General features: G+C 49.3%; 7 protein-coding genes across 8 annotated transcripts; 4 read left to right on the forward strand and 3 right to left on the reverse strand.

Moving 5' to 3' along the window:
* Positions 1–566: 566 nt before the first annotated feature.
* ONS95_010203 (uncharacterized protein) lies at positions 567–1,877 on the forward strand (the record flags this gene model as incomplete). Its single annotated transcript, XM_058503779.1, has 3 exons — positions 567–684; positions 769–1,587; positions 1,756–1,877. The coding sequence occupies 3 exons, from the start codon at positions 567–569 to the stop codon at positions 1,875–1,877; spliced, it is 1,059 nt and encodes a 352-aa protein (XP_058360492.1).
* A 298-nt stretch (positions 1,878–2,175) lies between these two features.
* ONS95_010204 (uncharacterized protein) lies at positions 2,176–3,288 on the reverse strand (the record flags this gene model as incomplete). The annotated part of the gene is made up of 1 exon (XM_058503780.1): positions 2,176–3,288. One exon carries the CDS (start codon positions 3,286–3,288, stop codon positions 2,176–2,178), a length of 1,113 nt encoding a protein of 370 aa, XP_058360493.1.
* Positions 3,289–7,013: 3,725 nt separating this feature from the next.
* On the forward strand, positions 7,014–8,574 carry ONS95_010205 (uncharacterized protein; the record flags this gene model as incomplete). The annotated part of the gene is made up of 2 exons (XM_058503781.1): positions 7,014–7,543; positions 7,599–8,574. 2 exons carry the CDS (start codon positions 7,014–7,016, stop codon positions 8,422–8,424), a joined length of 1,356 nt encoding a protein of 451 aa, XP_058360494.1. The 3' UTR covers positions 8,425–8,574.
* A 440-nt stretch (positions 8,575–9,014) lies between these two features.
* Positions 9,015–10,293, forward strand: ONS95_010206 (uncharacterized protein). Its single transcript, XM_058503782.1, has 4 exons — positions 9,015–9,324; positions 9,376–9,391; positions 9,445–9,498; positions 9,612–10,293. Exons 1-4 carry the CDS (start codon positions 9,213–9,215, stop codon positions 10,117–10,119), a joined length of 690 nt encoding a protein of 229 aa, XP_058360495.1. The 5' UTR covers positions 9,015–9,212; the 3' UTR covers positions 10,120–10,293.
* A 730-nt stretch (positions 10,294–11,023) lies between these two features.
* Positions 11,024–12,195, reverse strand: ONS95_010207 (uncharacterized protein; the record flags this gene model as incomplete). The annotated part of the gene is made up of 2 exons (XM_058503783.1): positions 11,024–11,620; positions 11,692–12,195. The coding sequence occupies 2 exons, from the start codon at positions 12,193–12,195 to the stop codon at positions 11,024–11,026; spliced, it is 1,101 nt and encodes a 366-aa protein (XP_058360496.1).
* Positions 12,196–13,607: 1,412 nt separating this feature from the next.
* ONS95_010208 (uncharacterized protein) lies at positions 13,608–15,978 on the reverse strand (the record flags this gene model as incomplete). Its single annotated transcript, XM_058503784.1, has 6 exons — positions 13,608–14,532; positions 14,589–14,970; positions 15,076–15,396; positions 15,455–15,568; positions 15,617–15,690; positions 15,743–15,978. 6 exons carry the CDS (start codon positions 15,976–15,978, stop codon positions 13,608–13,610), a joined length of 2,052 nt encoding a protein of 683 aa, XP_058360497.1.
* Positions 15,979–16,840: 862 nt separating this feature from the next.
* Positions 16,841–17,932, forward strand: ONS95_010209 (uncharacterized protein). Of its 2 annotated transcripts, XM_058503785.1 has the most exons (3): positions 16,841–17,092; positions 17,177–17,518; positions 17,579–17,919. In XM_058503785.1, exons 1-3 carry the CDS (start codon positions 17,030–17,032, stop codon positions 17,861–17,863), a joined length of 690 nt encoding a protein of 229 aa, XP_058360498.1. In that variant the 5' UTR covers positions 16,841–17,029; the 3' UTR covers positions 17,864–17,919. The 2 variants fall into 2 exon arrangements, with proteins under 2 accessions (XP_058360498.1, XP_058360499.1); XM_058503786.1 differs by having other exon boundaries at positions 16,841–17,518; positions 17,579–17,932.
* The last annotated feature ends 217 nt before the right edge of the window (positions 17,933–18,149 follow it).

Below are 18,149 nucleotides of genomic sequence, written 5' to 3' on the forward strand. Positions count from 1 at the left end.
GCATATCATTAACTCAAGCGGTTCCAAATACTTCAATGCATTACCATGCTGCAGCTGTACTCTCCAAAAGAACAATCATCATCCAATGGTCTATTTGGTGGCATATGTTTGGTGTTGATATCAGATGTGGCTGAATTTGAGCTTCAGCCACAGCGGAATGGAATCGCTTGACAGCTCCAGTGTTCCGCTTCTCTCGATGGCCTCCTGTCTGCCAACAAACCTTCTACAGCACCAGACAGGAAATAGCGTCGGACAACCCCTCATCACTTAATGCCGACGATTTCTTGCCATGAGGGGGTCTATGAACGGCAGACGCTGGTTCGTCGGGTCAGGTCATATTCATGATGTTTGTTCCTGAAGCCATCGGACTCTATTCGCCTTTTGGCCGAGCCAACCTCGAAGTGGCGTGAGGGGTTGCACATCATATCCAAGATTCAATGGTTTCTCGTACTGGTATTAAGTGATATAAGTATATACAGATCTCCTTACATATTACTGTACTTTCGATCCATTTCGATTGAATAATTGACAACACAGCAGTAACAACAGAGAGGCGCAGAGACAATATGCGAGCAGCCAGGTATTATGGGATTGAGGATATGAGAGTTGAGGAGATCGAAGAGCCAACATGTGGAAACGGCCAAATCAAAGTGAAGCCAGCCTTTGTTGGAATCTGCGGGACTGGTACATACCTCCTTACTGTCCTACTATCATATCCACATCCAAGCCAGATACCCTTCTGATCACTAACACACTCCCTCCTACCAGATCTCCACGAGTTCCTCGGCGGGCCAACATTCGCTCCCCACACCCCTCATCCGGTAACGAAAGAAACAATCCCCATAACTTTTGGTCACGAATTCAGTGGCACAATCGTCGAAGTCGGCCCCGGCGTATCAAGCAGCATCAAAGTCGGACAGCGCGTGGCCGTACAACCCACCATCTTCGACGGTACCTGTGGAGCCTGCAAACGGGATTTACCAAATGTATGCTACAACGGCGGCTTCGTAGGCTTGTCCGGCTGGGGAGGCGGGCTCAGTGACGCCTGTGTTATACCTGCCGATTATGCAGTGCCAATCCCGGATAATATTCCTTTGGACGTAGCGGCACTGGTTGAGCCTCTATCTGTAGGCTGGCATGCTGTTTCGCAGAGCCCATTGAAACCAGACAGCAATATTTTGATCCTTGGAGGTGGCCCAATCGGAATTGCTGTAATTCTCGCACTTCGCGCTCGAGGGTGCGGTAAGATTATCGTTTCCGAGCCATCGTCCCAACGCCAGAAGTTTGATACGCATTTTGGCGCGGATGTTATTCTTGATCCGAGGAAAGATGATATCGTGAAGACAGCCCAGGAGTTAACGGGAGGGGAGGGAGTCGATATTGTGTTTGACTGTGCTGGCGTGGCAGTGGGCCTTACGGCGGCCTGTAAGGCGATCAAGGTGAAGGGGACAGTGGTTAACGTTGCTATCTGGGAGAAGGCGGTTCCGTTCCAGCCGAATGATTTGGTATTCAGAGAAGGGAAGTATGTCGCATGTTTAGGATACGTGAAGCAGGACTTTAAGGATGTCATCAAAGCGCTTGGGGATGGTGAGTCTTTCTGCTTCTGGACTCTCATTCCTAAATCGATTGGACCTGAGCACCAGGGATATCGGACGACGTTCTTTCAAGCCGGGTTAATATGAGACTTTGACTCTCATCTGATCTCAAAACTACGTTTACACTTAGCAGAAACAGCTCTGACACCTAGCAAAACAGGACACATCAAACCCGCCGATATGATCACCAGTAAAGTCCCGCTAGAACGCGTAGTTGAAGACGGGATCAATGAGTTGATCAAGAATAAGGAGAAGCATGTCAAAGTGCTCGTGCAGATCTGAGCATCTATCTGACATGGGTAACCTTGTGGAGTGTGATGGTTGGTTGGTCCTTCACCTCATCATTTAGTCACGATGTATATTCGATATCATTTCATGTCATCACGTTCCGATAAGAAAGGGAGAAGATGTTCGAGATGAAGAATTCAATTGCGATCTATCTAAAAGCTGAACGTGCAATGAGATCCAATCTTTTCCCGAAAAGAAAAAAAAACTTGGAAGGAAAAAATCAATGCGATCTAAGCGCACCACTTTCCCCTTGTCTCGCTAAAACAAACAAAGAACTCTAGAAACAGAAAGTTCACTCGTAACGGTAAACTCCATCATCATAGAGCACACGATGTCTCCTATTCCCCGGCCCAACCGAGAACCTCCGTCTCGGCATCTGCCTCTCCCGCAACCTCGCCTTCATCAGTTCTTCCTCGCGCTCAAACAATCTCGCTCTCGCAGCCCTTTCTCTCTCCTCCATCCTCCTCCTCATCTCACTCTCACTAATTAGCGCCCTCTCTTGCGCTAATCCCCTCTCATCTCTAATCGCCAGATTCTCCAACATGCTATGCAAAGCCTCACTCTGGTCGATCACGGGTCTCAAGAACTGCCTCTCTCGCAACGGCTGAGGCGGGATAGGCACTGCTGGTCGTCGTCTAATCTCCTCATCCTGCTCACGAATGCGCTGTTCGCGACGACGCTCGGCCTCTAAAGCCGCGATGCGCTGGTCTCGCTCGGCTGCGATGCGACGCTCTTGCTCTTCGGCTTCGCGACGAGCCCGCGAGTCGAAGGAAGTATGCGATGAGGATGGAGAGTCCCACGCTATGTTTCTGGATTGAGAGCGTGCGCGGCGGGGGATGGGACGCTCGCCTACGACGGCGCCGATGGAGGGGACGCGAGGGTGACGGAGGAGAGGACGCTCGTCGACGATGACGGGGCGGCCTCGCTCACGCTGTTCACGGGGAAGTGGGAGAGGACTGCCATTTCCGAAGGGTGGTGAGGCTGGGGATGATGGCGCCGTAAAGGTGCGGAATGTTTGGGGTGGTGTTCTTGGTGTTGGGGGAGAGTCGACGATGATGATGCGCTCTTTGCGGTGGGTACGTGTTGGTTTTAACGCTGGGACGTCGCTGCGTCGTTTGGATTTGCGGCGGTGGAGACGTCCGTCTTCGGATGAGTAGTCTCCAGAATGACGGTGGCGGGAGCTGCCTGCGGAACGGGGTGGTGTTTGAGGGAATGTCCGGTGGTGAGCGGTCATCATGTACTCTGTTGTTGGTTCTCCGAATTGGATCTTTCGGACTGGGTTCTCGACAGTGGAAAGCTTCTGGCAAGGTCGGCCAGGTTGACCATATTGACAGAATGATGTTTGACGGAACTCAATTTCCTTGCCGTCTGGGTAACGGTCAACGTAGACGTTGGTGACGCACATTGTGACGGTTGAAACGTAGGTATTGCCTGATGGCTTTTGTGTGGTGGTGGTATGCCGAGTTGATGTCGGTCTTAGTACCAGTGGAATGGTTTGAGTTTTGGAAACGGTGGTCTCAAGAAAGCTTTCTCTTTGCGAGTGGTGTTTCTTATCTGGATGGTCCAAGATATGCTTGGAAGGTTGAAGTCTGTTGGGGTTCGAGGAGCTCTTTATACAGAGGACTCAAAGATCGAAATGTCAGTCTCCGAAATCAGGCACAAATAATAGTCGCACTTCTGGTTCGATCCGATGAACTAAAGACATGGAGACGACATGTATAGAAGATGTCGTGTCTTTGTATGTTGGAAGAGGGTGAAGTACTAATCGGGATGGTGGAAGGCGATGTCAGAGAGGAGTCCTGAAGCGGGAAGTCGGTCTCTGGATCTGGCAGTCTGAGTAATGCAAGCAAGGCTGTAAACAAACAGTGTAGGCTTGCACAGCTGAGTGGGATATGATTTGCGTTCGGGATGCAACTTGAATTGGAAAGGATGATAGGAGGCAAGAGAGGAGAGTGCCTGAGTGGTGGGATATGCAGACTCTTTATGTGTTCCGTGTGTCTGTCTGTGTCTTGCAGTCAGTCATTCGGCCATAACTAGGCAGACAGTCACATTTATGTGAGTGGAGTTTGGGGGCTTTTCGAGATGCGAACCAGCCGCTGCAGGCAGGGGTTGGAATGGTGGAGGTCGCATGCACCGAAAGCGGTTTGGTAGGGGAGATGTGGATGGCTTCACCACTCACAGCCCGGACAGCCCGGACAGCCCCTCGAGCTGCTGCGAGGCTGAGCGATCAGCCACAGCAAGCACCCTGGCCAGGACGTAGATTTACTCGACTTTGGCTTATGGTGGGTGCACTTGCAAGCTTGCATCCTCACGGAGGCCCACTTCGAGTGGTGCTAGACTTAACTGTACAGACTCACAGAGATGCCTGTCAGGTCAGGAGAGGCACAGTAATCCAGCATAGAGAGGGTCTGGCGGCCGTCGGTTGAACCTGCAGCATGATAGACGCGCGATTGTGCAGACAGACATTGAAACAATGATGTTTCTTTGGTATGCTATTCTGTGCTCTTCTACCCCGTATGGTCATCATGCGACGGCCCAGGGTACAGAATGTGGAGACGTGGATGGGAATGGAGGCTGGAACGAGGAGGATAAGACTGCAAGCGAGGGCATTGTGGGAATTTGATCGCCGCTTGGCAGGTTCTGTGGGACACCAGAATAGAAACAGTGGGAAACATCATTACAGAACAGTACCTAGAGACTCGTGATTCTCTCACACTGCACTGCACTGCACTGCAACCTGGCCTGGCCTCCCTCCTTCTTTGCCTCCCTCGCTCGGGTCGGCGCGAAGTGATTCCTCTCCTCGTCTGCGAGCCAAACAAAGTACGCGGACTATTCTCCTGTGGCCGCATCAACGAAGCCAGCGAGCCAACCCTCATACACCAACAAGCTGGGCATGATTGTGCATGTTTCGCGTAGTGGAGGGTTGGAAAGTAAATTTTAGATTTCTCGGTGACTGGAGACGGTCAAGAGCAGTCGTCACCAATCGATCCTTCTGGTTACGAATACTTGCGACGGGCTGTTTTTGGGCTTGCCGCCACATACTGTAATTTTCCCCAATGTCAATTCTGTCTGAGAACACTTGCATGACTTTGTTCTGGGTCTGCAGTACTAGACAGTTGAAGCCACTTTACGAGCCCACCAACCCGGGCCTTTGCTTGATAATTCTCCATCACGGCTCTCCCGCAGAGTCGCACTCTGTGATCCCGTTCCCTCAGCCCTCCGAGGCGTTGATTAGTCCAGAAATGCAGCAATCTCCGTCAAGATGCAGTACTGCGTGCGTAAACACAAACTGCACGGTTCATCTGAATGACGGAGCTTTGCAGAAGCTATGCGGGAGGAGCATCACAGACAGGCTGACAGCGGGCCAGTGGGCTCGGGTGGACATGGTGGAGTGGCTTGGATCTGCGGGTAGGCTGTGCACCCAACCCTATGGGACATCATCCCCCTGAAGATCCAGGCTGTGCTCAACACAATCTCACGATAGCATCACCATGGTCGTTTTTTGGGCCATTCAGAGAACATTGCCTCCGCCATTGTGCAGTTCATGCCAACGTCTATGTGCAGTAGTTCCCGCGATCGTGATGCATCGTAATGATTCTGCAAAGGTCCACATGCCAGTCCATTGGATCTGGTGATGGCCAGCAGCCGGCCACCCTCCAGACAAGACACCTCACACGCAGGTACCCATCCCCAGAGTGCTGACGCGCCTCCAGAAAGATCAAACGGCGTTTAATGATCACCTCGACACGATCATGGACGGAAACGCGGTCGCGTGTATGTCCGACTTGTTTCTAATTACCAACGGCGCATATTAGACTGCCCGGTCCTCGAAATGGACTCGGGAGCCAAAATCTGCCTTAAGCCTATTAGGTTGGGACTGAGATACAGAAATACATTAAGGATGACTCGACGGATGTTTCATTCATGGCTAACCACCTGATGAATCTCCAGGACTTTCAGGAATCACGCATGGGCCGAAGATCGGACGACACATGAATTCCCAAACCAGTCATCCGGGGTACGTGAAAAACCTGGTCCAGCTGGAACTGCTTGCTGACTGCAGTCAGCCTCACAAGGCACACTGGGGATCTGACTGAAAATCATGCTTCTGGCCTTTCATCCCACGCCAAGAGGAACTGGAGCTGAGTTTACTAAACCCTGACCCGTCCTTACTTTTCACTGGATGAAAAACCGACCAGAGGTTGTTGCCTTCTTTCTCCTTGACTTCTTGTACTTCTGGGATGATAAATCAAGCCAACATTCAAGGCAACAGGAGAACGATAGACCTTCCACAGAAGTCTCCGAAGGACATCTTGACGTCAAAACTGATGGCGCTGCTTGAGTGGACATGACTTGGTCAGCCTCCTGAAGTCGTCGCGTGATTTCCTCCAGAAGGGGAGAAACTCAGGTACTTGTCACGTGCAGGATTCTTTGACATCGAGTTTCGTGCAACGACACGAAGGACGCTTTGGCGATCCACCTGTTGACAGAGGATCAGGGTAGATTCAAATCTCGAGTATATACTGTTTTGCCATGGGTGGAAAGAGCCTTTCCTTTCCAACCTATTGCCGGCATAGATCACGTGTTAGTAATGTTGATACTTCTGAGGGATTCTGAAGCAATTATGCTTACATGTACCATGTTGTTACAGCATGGGAAGTCTCGTTGGAACGTTCGTTGGAAAACTTGAAATCTCATAAGCCTTGTGAACGTTGGCACTGTTTTGAAGTTCCCTCCTCAACCTCCTTGGAAACCTCGTTTAATGATTCTCTCGGAGTGCTGGGCTGCATATTCCAGGTAACTTCTGTTCTCTACCTCTTCAAATAGCTATCATTTCCATATTCCTTGTTTTTGATCATTGTTTTTAGTCTTTTCACGTGTAGATTTGATTAATCTGCTCTTATCGGTGTCGAAGCAAGGGGTAGCTCATCACTTATCGCTTGAGAAAGCCATCATAGCTCCTCTTGTAGATGTCTATCCTGTAGCTCTTATTTCTTTCGAGATGTTTCACTCACAGAAAGCTCCTTGCCTGGTCTTGGTTTGCTGCCAGATCTCAGCATTCCAAGATTGCCTTCTCATCATCATGTCGAAACTCTTCACAACTCCTCCTCTTGAGACTGCGCGCACGATATGCTGTGTCCACAAGTCGTGAAGATGCATCAAAACATATCCCCTTACGACGTTCTAAACATGAACCCCCTACTCCTCTGGCTTCGCAAATGTTTCTCCAACCTACCTCGGGCCTCTCGCATCATCTTCATCTCTGGATGTATAATTTTCACCATCGTCTTTATGTACAGTACCCGCGAAATTCGCATCGTCGAATTCCCCCAAGAATTAGTCGATCAGCACGTCATCAAAGACGATGGTGGCTTCTACCGAATCCTGAAAGGTCCCATGCCGAGCGTGAATCTCGTCGTGGCGGCAACGAGCAAGGAAGACTACTCATGGGTCAAAGAGTTGAAAGTCCCGGGAATGAAGGTGGTGCCATATATTGCGGACGATCTAAATGCGACGCATCACGCACAGAAGAACAAGGGTCATGAAGCGATGATGTATCATCAGTATTTCTATGATTTTTATGATAATTTACCGGATATATCAATCCTGATACATTCGCAACAGAGGTCCTGGCATATTGAGCAATTGCTTGATCAGAGGTACGATACTCCGCCCTCTACTTCTCCTTCAGTTAAATGCTCATATTTCAAACAGCATGAGCTTCTCACTCAACCACCTCGACCTCCGCGAAGTCCAACGCCGCGGCTTCCTCAACCTCCGCGTAACTTGGGGGATAGGCTGCAGCTCAGGCTCTATGAACACCACCAGAGTCAACGAAGAATCAAGTACATCGCCCGAGCAGAAAGAAATGCAAGAAGCGTTCCGAGCAAATTTCAACGTCTACAACGTCCCTGAGATCCTAGCCACGCCCTGCTGTTCCCAGATCGCAGTCACGAAAGAGCGCATTCGGAGTGTACCGAGAGAGCAGTATCAACATCATATCAAGTGGTTGCTGGATTCCAATCTGAGTGATAGTATAAGCGGCAGGACTTGGGAGCATATGTGGCAGTACCTCTTCCTCGAGAAATCTATCGACTGTCCACTCGAACATAAGGCGTATTGTCGCCTCTACCACATCTGTTTCGGCGGACGCGAGGAGTACGAAGAATGGATTGAGCTTAACCAAGGCCGGTCACAGCTCGAGAAGGAACTCGAAAAACTTGTCAAAGTGGCAGAGCAGCCTCTGAGGAAAGACAAGGATGGGAAGATTGTGGAGGACAAGCAGAACGAGAAGGTCTTGACGGATGCGGAGATAAAATCCAAGGAGACGATGAAGAAGTGGTTGGAGAAGGAGTTGAGGACGGTGAGAGAGGCGATCAGGGTTAGGAGGGAGGTGGCGGTTGTGAGGGGGAGTGTGGAGGCTAATAGGGTTGCGGAAGGGGTGAATCTGTATGGTGATGAGGTGGAGCCTGGGGTGGAGGACAAGATCTTCCCGCAGACGGTGTCGAGTGTGGTCGCTAGTAGTACGGCTTTGTCTTGAGTATTGGCGATCATGTATTCATAGATGTGTCACTGTAGCGTTTGTTGTTCGATCATAGGGCGGTTTGAACCACTAAATTCAATTGCAAATGCCGTTGAGATAAAAGTATTTCACGAAATATATCTGTAGTCTTAGTTAGAACGAAAAGAGTTGAGCAGATACTGAACAATTTGTCGACTCCTTCCTCATATGCGGAATAATAAACGGTACTCCCAGTGCTGACCTTGCAGCCTAACTCCGTTTGACCAAGCAGCGCTCTTTATAACCTGGAATAACCAATTCTCCAAAATGCATTTGGATTTGAAGTTTTCGCTTCACCTATCAGCTGTCAAGGACGCGGTATAATATTCCGTTCCTTCATGTAGCGTCCTCGATTCATCTTCGACGTTCAAGTAAATGGTGGTAATGTGAGTATATATGAGTTGACGCTCGTTTAAGGCAGCCTTGGGAAAGCCTAGAAAATTGTATGTTTACACTGACCTCGCTAACTCTACAGGGGCAATCAGCCTGAAGTCCGGCATATCTTTATACTCGATATGTTAAACAAGACTTTCGCGGACTCCATTTTGTCCAACTCGATACAGATATCAGATCGTCCAGGTTAAATCCTTTTCAGTACCCCATGAAACAACGATGCTACTCTCCACCTCCATTTCTCGATCTCGCATCACTAAACACAACCAACCCGAACATCGGAACGAGACCGGCAAAACCCCGCAGCGGGGGACTCTCGGCTTTCACCCCACCACAGAAATTCCCATCCGAATGAAACTCCATCCATCCATGTCATGATCCCAAAAAATATACATTTCCCTCGCGCCTCTTTGTTGCGCACACCTGCAAGACACCACATACACAATTCAGCTGCAAAGATGACAGACAAGCCAAGAAGACGCCTCAGTATGTAAAATCTCTTTCTTTAATTGATGTGACAGAGCTGACAGGTTGTAGATAGGCCAGCCCTTTTGTCCGTCCACCCCGCCATTAGTCATGAGTAGGGGATGTACTGATTGAAGCCAGTATCTGCGATATCCAAGAAAAATTCAGAGGGCCGATATGGGAATATGAGAAGCTGTATGTCCTCCAATTCCTCCCTGCGCCTCGTCTCCCCGACGGAACTCCACCATTATCACTACCATCACCGCGACGTCGTAGAAGATATACTAACACTCAATCCCCTTAACCAGAATCCTCACCACCCAAAAAATGCTCTCCGCTGCCTCCATACTCTCCATCCCCATCTACGCAACCACTCAGAACCGCGCCCGCCTCGGCGAAACCTGCAACGAACTCGACCTCTCGACGGCCATCGAACACGTCGACAAAACCGCCTTCAGCATGTGGATTCCCTCCATCTCCAAGCATTTCTCGTCGTCTACACCCTCGGAAATCGTGCTCGTCGGCATCGAGACACATATCTGCATCACGCAGACGACGCTCGATCTGCTAGCAGCGGGACACAAGGTGTATATTTTGGCGGATGGCGTCAGTAGTTGCAATAAGGAGGAGATTGGTATTGCGCTGGAGAGGCTCAGGAGGGAGGGAGCGGTGGTCACGACGAGTGAGAGTTGGATTTATGAGTGTATGGGGGATGCGGCCATTGCGGAGTTTAGGGATGTGGCAGGCTTGGTGAAGAGGAGTAGTAAGGACACGAAGGAGGTGTTGGGAGTCTTGGCAGGGAAGAGTAAGATTTGAGAGGATTGGGGGAGATGTATGAGTCGAACGGGTATAAATTGGGAGGCTAGGTTGGGAGGGCTTGGTTTAAATGGTTGGACGCCTCTGTGCGCTTGTACAAGATATGTTTACTGTGATATATCAAAGTCTAGAATATGTGAATATTATTTGCTTATAACCAAGCTTCTTATTCTGTATTTGACACTTCTGAGAGATCTCATACACCGATATGAGTATTATTCAAGTTGTAGGAATCTCACTAACATTGTCAATATGGTCAATCACTATCTCAAGCAAACCTCTACATGCGAAGTAGGTCATCAGCTCCAGACTTGCTTCTTCTGACAAGTTGAAGGCCATGTTTTCACGAATATACAATCATTAATAGACGCATGCATTAGATACTCGATAATCGTATATGGAGCTTTCATGATAAAAGATATTGCTTTTACCTGTAAAACTTTCGAACGCTTTACTGGATAACGTACCTATTTACCGACTCTCAATTTGTCTTGAGGAAAGTCCTGAGCAATATCTGTTTGAAATCTTGGTTTCAAAGACCTTCAATCGTTGGTAACTTGGTAACTCTCTACCAGATCTGTTAGTCTTTGGTCAAGTGGTATCGTCGATGCTGGGGAAAGTAAGGCAAGCGAACTGTGGATCAACTATCCTATAGCCTTCTGCTCCAAACATGTCAAGTGTCCAATGGAAGACTTTGCAGTATCGTCAAAGCTCTGTGCCGAATCACTCCGCGAAGCAGGCCATACAGCATCTACGTGGTACATGGTAGGTATGTTTTCACGATTAGGGGTATTTGCTGACATGATTGCAAAATGCTCAAGTATCAGCGCATAAGTTTCATATATTCAATTCCTTGTTTCATTTCGTAACGACTACATAATCGCGGGAAGGCATGCCTCATCTACTACAGCATGAACAGCCTGGGAGTTTCATCTCTCCCCTCATACTCCTCCAGAATCTTCTTGTTCGCCCTCCTCAGACTCCACTTCATAGCCAAACAAGTCAACACACTCAACAAAGCAAATGCCATCATCAGAATCATAGCCATCACGTATCTTGGTGCATCCCCCGGACGGAAAAAGTAAGGGCTCCAGATGTTTCCGAGCTGCGACAACAGATTGATAATGGCGGTGGCAGCAGCTCGCTTCTCGGGCGTCTGACTCAATGTCGCTGAAGCCCACGAGAATACCATGGCATTGGCGCTGAAGCAGCCGCAGATGTAGAGGAAGGAGGCAAAATAGCGGACGGGGACGCTGAGCGTTGATGCGGAGACAACGAATCCAATTGCTGCGGCGGACATGGAGACGGCGATGTGGAAACCACGCTCACCACTACGGTCGGATGAGTAGCCGAATGCGAAGCAGAAGAGTGTGGCGAGGAGGTAAGGTGGAGAGGTGAGGACGAGGGTGATTGTTGTTGAGCCAAGGTTCAGTCCTTTCACGATGGATGGGTAGAAGTAATTGAAGCCGTATGCGGTGTGGTTGGCAATCAACATGAGAACCTGGGGAAAGGGTCAGTATAAGTGTGATCATTTCTCATCAAGAGATACTTTCAAAGTATGGGAAAACTTACGAAGATCCAGGTGCGGTAATCGGTGACAGCCAGACGTAAACCATACCACACTGACCGTTTGCCTTCGTCGACGGATACACGATCACGTCTCATACGTTCCACTGCAACAAGTCGCTCATCTGCAGTGAAGAGCCATCTCGCACTTCCGACCTTGCCTCCTGAGGATTCTGGGAAGTCGGGAAGGATGAATATGGCCAGGACTCCAAAGCCAAAACTGGCGGCTCCCTCAATGAGGAATAACCATCTCCAGCCCGCGAGACCATGAGCACCATCAAGCCCTGCAAAGACTCCGGCAGCAATCAGACCTGAGAAAGCAGTAGCGAGAATGAGTCCAGAGTAGAGGACGGCTGTTCGTAGTGCGAGTTCTTTGCGAGTGTACCAGCAGGAAAGGAGATAAAAGGCACCTGGGAAGAAGGCGCTTCGGCGATTCCGAGTAAGAAGCGGATGACGATCAGTTGAGGGTAGTTCTTTGCTGCAGCAGTTGCAGCAGAGATACAGGACCATGTACACACCCAGAATGGCATGTATAGAGAAGGTCGGACGCGAGTGAGGATCATGTTGGAGGGCAGCTGCATGAGCATATATCCCACGTTGAGAATCGAAACAGCTGTGTTGAACTGATTGCCTGTGAGACCAAGATCTTTCTCGAACTTATTGAGCTTCGCTTGACTGGTTCTGACATTAGCACTCAACTTTTTGAGGAGGTGTGGGCAAAGACATACGAGATATTGTTGCGATCCAGGTAGTTGAACATGTAGAGAGTCCAGATCATGGGCATCATGGTCAAGTCCAACTTCCGCACAGGCTCTTGGAAGTGCGCTTGAAGAACTCGTCGTCGATAACCACCGAAGAGTCTGAAGCATCTGCATCCAGCCCCTTGGCTTTTGCGTGCTCTTTGAGCTCGACAATTTCTTGATCCATCTTGGCGGCCATGGCTGCGAGGTTTGATTGGGATGATCTTTCTCCGAGAATGATATGTTGCCTCGACTTCAAGCCAGGAAAGATAATAAAGATATGCGACTTGAGAATTGAAGACGAGGAGAGACAGGGCTAGATATAGACCTCGAAACTGATCCTTCCGCTTGTCAATCGCGGAGGCCAGACTCTACCCCATAATGTCTCCACGAGGGCGGCCAACGCTTACCTAGGTACTACGCTGTACCCCACAAGAACCAGAATGCGGAGCGGAACGAGGGCAGTATAGTACCTACTGTGCTGTGTAGAAAGGGCTTGCGGGGTACTGTACAAAGGCGGTGCGGAGTGGCCCTGTAGACACGACAGTCAAGCACAAAATTCTCACCTATCAGCCGATGGGTGTTACAACTCCGTACTTCACGGAGGCTTCCATGCACCCAAGTCATGCGAACATGCGAACATGCGAACATGCGAACATGCGAACAGTACCTTGGTGCTGGGTCGCTGTGGTGGCGTTCTGGCTGGCCGGAACGCTCCTTTGGGTTAAGTCTCATGGACACGAGGGGAGGGGAACCATGAGGCCGACGTTCTGACACTAGTCATGACCAATTGTGGGGGATAGTTCCTGTGACTGACTAAGAGCAAATTGTGTCACTCATTCATTCTGCGTCAAGGAGCTCATACTCATGGGGCTCAATGCTTGAAGTTGGAGTTCGAGAGCCTCGAAAGTCATCCTGAGATCCAAGGTTGACGTTCCTGGTCAATGTTGGTAAGTATAGCTAGTGGGCAATATTTAGACATCTCTCAAGGGCATTCCTATACTCATGTAGCTGCTAGGTGGTTCGCGGGCTTCCAATCTTGTGTTGGTCTTTGGCTGTTGTGTTTAATTTTCATGATGCTTGAACTCTAGATTTCAATATGTGTTTGTATATACATAATGGTAAATTTACAGTGACTAGGTATCTAAGATGATGTTTATGCAGAATTGCCTGGGACCCCGCTCAGCTACTTCGCCTATTATTCTTAACATAATTCAACGCACTTCCGTCCATCAACCACCCAATTTGCCCTGCATGGAGCGTATGGCTGACCAATGTCTGCCACACAGATCCATCCTTGTTCTTGACCTCCACCACCAACTTCTGACCCGGCTTGATCTCTTCAACACCCAAAATGCTAACCGAATCATCTTTTCTGATCCTCTCCCACGCCCCCGGATCATCAAAAGTGAGCGGCAACATGCCCTGTTTCTTCAGATTCGTCTCGTGGATTCGCGCAAATCCATTTGCTATGATTGCTACCGCACCGAGGTAGCGAGGTTCCAGGGCCGCATGCTCGCGACTCGAGCCCTCTCCGTAATTGTTGTGGCCAATTATGCAGTACCGGATGTTGGCTGCCTTGTATTGGCGTGCGATGACAGGTACTGCATCAATTTCCCCAGTTACGACGTGCTCTGCGATACCGGGTGGGTGAGAGGGTAAGAATGCATTCGTGGCGCCCGTGAGCATGTTGTTGGATACGTTGTCAGGATGGCCACGATAATCGTACCAAGGACCTGCGTGGGATATGTGGTCTGTAGTACATTTCCCCTTGACTTTCAAGAGGATGGGTAGGTTTAGAGCTTGATCTTTCGTCCAGGGAGCAAAAGGCTCGAGAACTTGGAGGCGGTCGGATGAAGGAGATATTGCCACGGAGACATTTTGGGCTTCGGATGGTGGTGGAGGCGTTTGGTAGAGGTCCTCGCCAGGGTTAAATATGGACGGAAGAGCGTCACTATCTGGGAGGGAGAATTTGAATGGAGTTCCTGAGGGAGTGGTTATGGAATCGGTTGCAGGGTTAAAGTCTAGCGAACCAGAAAATGCGAATGCAGTCGCTACTTCTGGAGATGTGACAAAGGAATGTGTGCCTGGGTTACCATCATGGCGACTGTGTAAGGACATGGTCAGCGCTTGTCTGATTAGCTGAGAGGGTTGACCACTTACCCTGTAAAGTTGCGGTTAAATGATGAGATGACGGAATTCGGGGTTCCTTTTGGAATCTGTGGTCGATTCCACTGGCCCACACATGGACCACAGGAACTACTTAGGACAATGACCCCAGAGTCTCTCATAACATCAAGAATGCCTGCGTCTTCGGAAGTGGCTCTGATTTGTTCACTTCCTGTAGAGACGAAGAAGTGTGTTTTCGGTTTTAGGCCTGCATCGGCGGCTTGTTTGAGAAGGCTGGAGACTTTCATCAAATCTTCGTAGGAGGAGTTGGTACAGCTTCCTACAAGACTCGCGGATAACTCGGTAGGCCACTTGTTCTCAATGACAGTTTTACCAAATTTGGACATTGGGTGGGAGAGATCTGGGGTATATGGTCCTGTGAACAAATTAGCTTTGATTCAGCACCCCATTGAAGTGTACGAAGGACTGTCAAAGTAAACCTCTGAGATTTTGCTCCAACAACAAAGTATCGTAGACATACCATTTATATGAGGTTCCAGCGTATCGAGATCAATCTCCACGATGTCATCGTAAAACCGTTCGCTGCCTTCGTCGGGCGTAATGAGATTAAGAGACTGCGATGCTGCTCTTGCGATGTTGCCCCGATTTGTTACATCGAGATACTGCTTCATAGCCTCCGAATATGGGAATAAGCAAGAAGTTGCTCCAATCTCCGCGCTCATGTTTCCAATCGTAGCCATTGCAGTCGCGCTTAGGTTCGCACATCCCGGGCCAAAGAACTCTACGATCTTTCCCTTCCCGCCAGTCACAGAAACCATTCCAGCGAGCTTGCAGATAATATCTGGAGCATTTAGCATAGCTCACAAACAAAGACTGTCCACGGGTGTAATAGATCCTACCTTTAGAGCTTGCCCAGCCTGTCAGATTTCCCGTGAGACGCACACCTAGTGTTTTCGGGCATGGAAGCTCCCATGGCATTCCAGCCATTGCATCCACACCGTCCGAGCCTCCCACTGTCATTTGTTAGAATATAATCACAATGTGCGAAGAAGTGTTCTCACCTCCAATACCCAACATGGCCATTCCAGCGGCGTTTGGCGTATGAGAATCCGTACCAACCAGCAAACCTCCAGGACTGAACCTAAAATCAGCTTAAACTCACAGAAAAATCGAGCTCGGCTACTCACAAAGTGTAGTTCTCGAACAAAATCGTGTGTATAATTCCCGACCCAGGTTTCCAAAACCCAATACCATACTTCGCAGACGCTGAAGCCAAAAACTCAAAGACCTCCTTGTGCTTAATCTTTGCGGCTGCCAGATCTATCTCAGCACCCTTCTCGGCCATTGTAAGATGGTCGGTGTGAATGGTCGTGGGAATTGCGACTTTTCCGATACCAGCACTCACAAACTGCAGAAGTGCCATAGTGGCATTTGCATCGTGGATCGCAACTCTGTCCGGGGTGCAATTTCAAGAAAGACTTCCCCGGCACAATCTCTTGAGTGTCGGGCTCGCAGAGATGTGAATATAAGATCTTTTCAGAAAGTGTCAGAGGCCTGTTTATCCTTCGTCGAACCCGTTCCAGGGACTTCTGAAGATGTGCGTATGGAAGGTGTTTCTGCTGAAAAGCGAGGGTTAGATTTCTGCAGAGAATCAATTTTCTTGCATCTACATACCGTATCATATCTACTCATTGGGACTTTGCCAGACTCTTGGGGTTTTACGTCTGAGACGGTTGCAAGGCATCTTCGTGCTGTCCTCAGCGCGCCTCGAGATCGTGGTGCCCAAACTTGTCTTTGCGCTGGAGATATCGCGCTGGATCTGAGAACGGAAGCCATAGCGGACAGCTAAGTTGCTAGCTATCGTGGGGTAGAAGAAGCATGGAATATTGTCTTCTTACTCTATGTCCTGAACGAAAATGTGCAGAGTAACGACAATCGCGAGAGCCACAAGATGAAAATTGCACAGACAGAGAAGTCAATGAAGTTTGAGAATCGAAGTTAAGAGCTCGGCCAGCAGAAACTACTTACCATCGAATTCTACTTTACCCACGAGGCGCAAGGCTCAAGGAAGGCAGCTTCAATCCGTCGCCGTTCTAGGTTCCTCGGTTGACTTGAGAGTTGCATGGATGCATCCAACGGCGAGCCATGCAATGCAAATGCAAATGCAAATGGCGGACATGCCGGGAGTCGGGCACTACTGTAAGGGAACGCTCCTTTAGCGTGGTTGGCGGACCCAGCGGTGTGGGCGTGCCGGGATCACCCCCTGTTCTTCATCGGCAAACACCCGAAGCCCGCATAGCTACCCCTACCTGTGACGCTGGATCTTTTTGGCATCACTTATTGCCCGAGGGTGCGTGATTATCGAGAGATTCTTGCCACGAATCTCACACACTTTTCTGGCGCATTTCTATCAGCATCTTTTGAAGGCAGGACAACAATCTTGCATTGAAAATCACACCTCTGCATCTACAATCATGTCACCTTCGACAGCTGCCTCGGCCTCGTTGAAATCGCTTTCCAAGTTCACCTCCTGTGATGTATGTATATGCTAGCAAATCCAAAATCGCGAAGTACCACATCTCATTACAATTCTTCTGAATCCACTGACAGTCCATGAACAGGTCGGAGATGCCCTTGTAAAACTGGGCGTGAAATATGGCGGCTTCCTTTCTGGCCTGACCATGTGGTCTCCTACTCGACAGTCAGGAGCCTCCAAGATCCTCGGGCCAGCATATACAGTACAGATGGTTCACGCAAACGACAACACTGCTCGCAAGCCGCCCATTCATTTCGCAGATGGCATACCAAAGGACTCGGTGGTGTTTATCAGCCAGCCGAAGGGTCTGTACTCCGCGTGCTGGGACGGGTTGATGAGTACGAGGGCTCAGAAAATCGGTGCGAAGGGTGTGATCATCGATGGGAATTTCCGGGATATTGGTGAACATCGAGATTTGGGGTTCCCCGTAAGCTCCCTTCTGCTGAAGAACATGGCGGTCTTGAATTGCAAGCTCACGAGTACTTAGTTGTTCGCGAAAGGAGTCTCAATTCTTGGCTCGGCTTCGTTTACGAGATCCTCAACTCTAAATGAGCCTGTTCAGTTCACATCCGAGACGCAGAAAGAGCCATTGACAATCAATCCGGGGGATTTAATTCTAGCTGACGCTGATGGCGTGGTAGCCATTCCTCCAACATTGGTTGAACAGTGTTTGAAATTGTGCGAGGAGAGGTGGGAGACTGATGAGAAGACGAGGAAATGCTTGGAGGATGGGGAGGAGATGGGACCGACAATCGCCAAGTTGAGAAAATAAAGTAGTGGCTGTAAAATGTAAAAATATTGAACTTTAATACAATGACCAGTGTCTGGATCAAGCGTGCCGTGCTGTACCACAAGAGACATACATTGATGATACACACATGAGCGTCAGGAACCCAAGTAGAGAAATGAGTTGAATTACTAGGCCAGTTCAAATTGAGGCAATTTAATGCAACGACTTATCATATAACAGTAGCCAGTGAATAATTCTCGATGGTCTATAATTGGGGAAACAACATATGGTATACAGAAGATTCCCACGTGCTTGCTGAAACTGCCAG

Source organism: Cadophora gregata (genome assembly GCF_030347475.1).
Source record: "Cadophora gregata isolate MNR1 chromosome Unknown scaffold_4, whole genome shotgun sequence".
Lineage (NCBI taxonomy): Eukaryota > Fungi > Ascomycota > Leotiomycetes > Helotiales > Ploettnerulaceae > Cadophora > Cadophora gregata.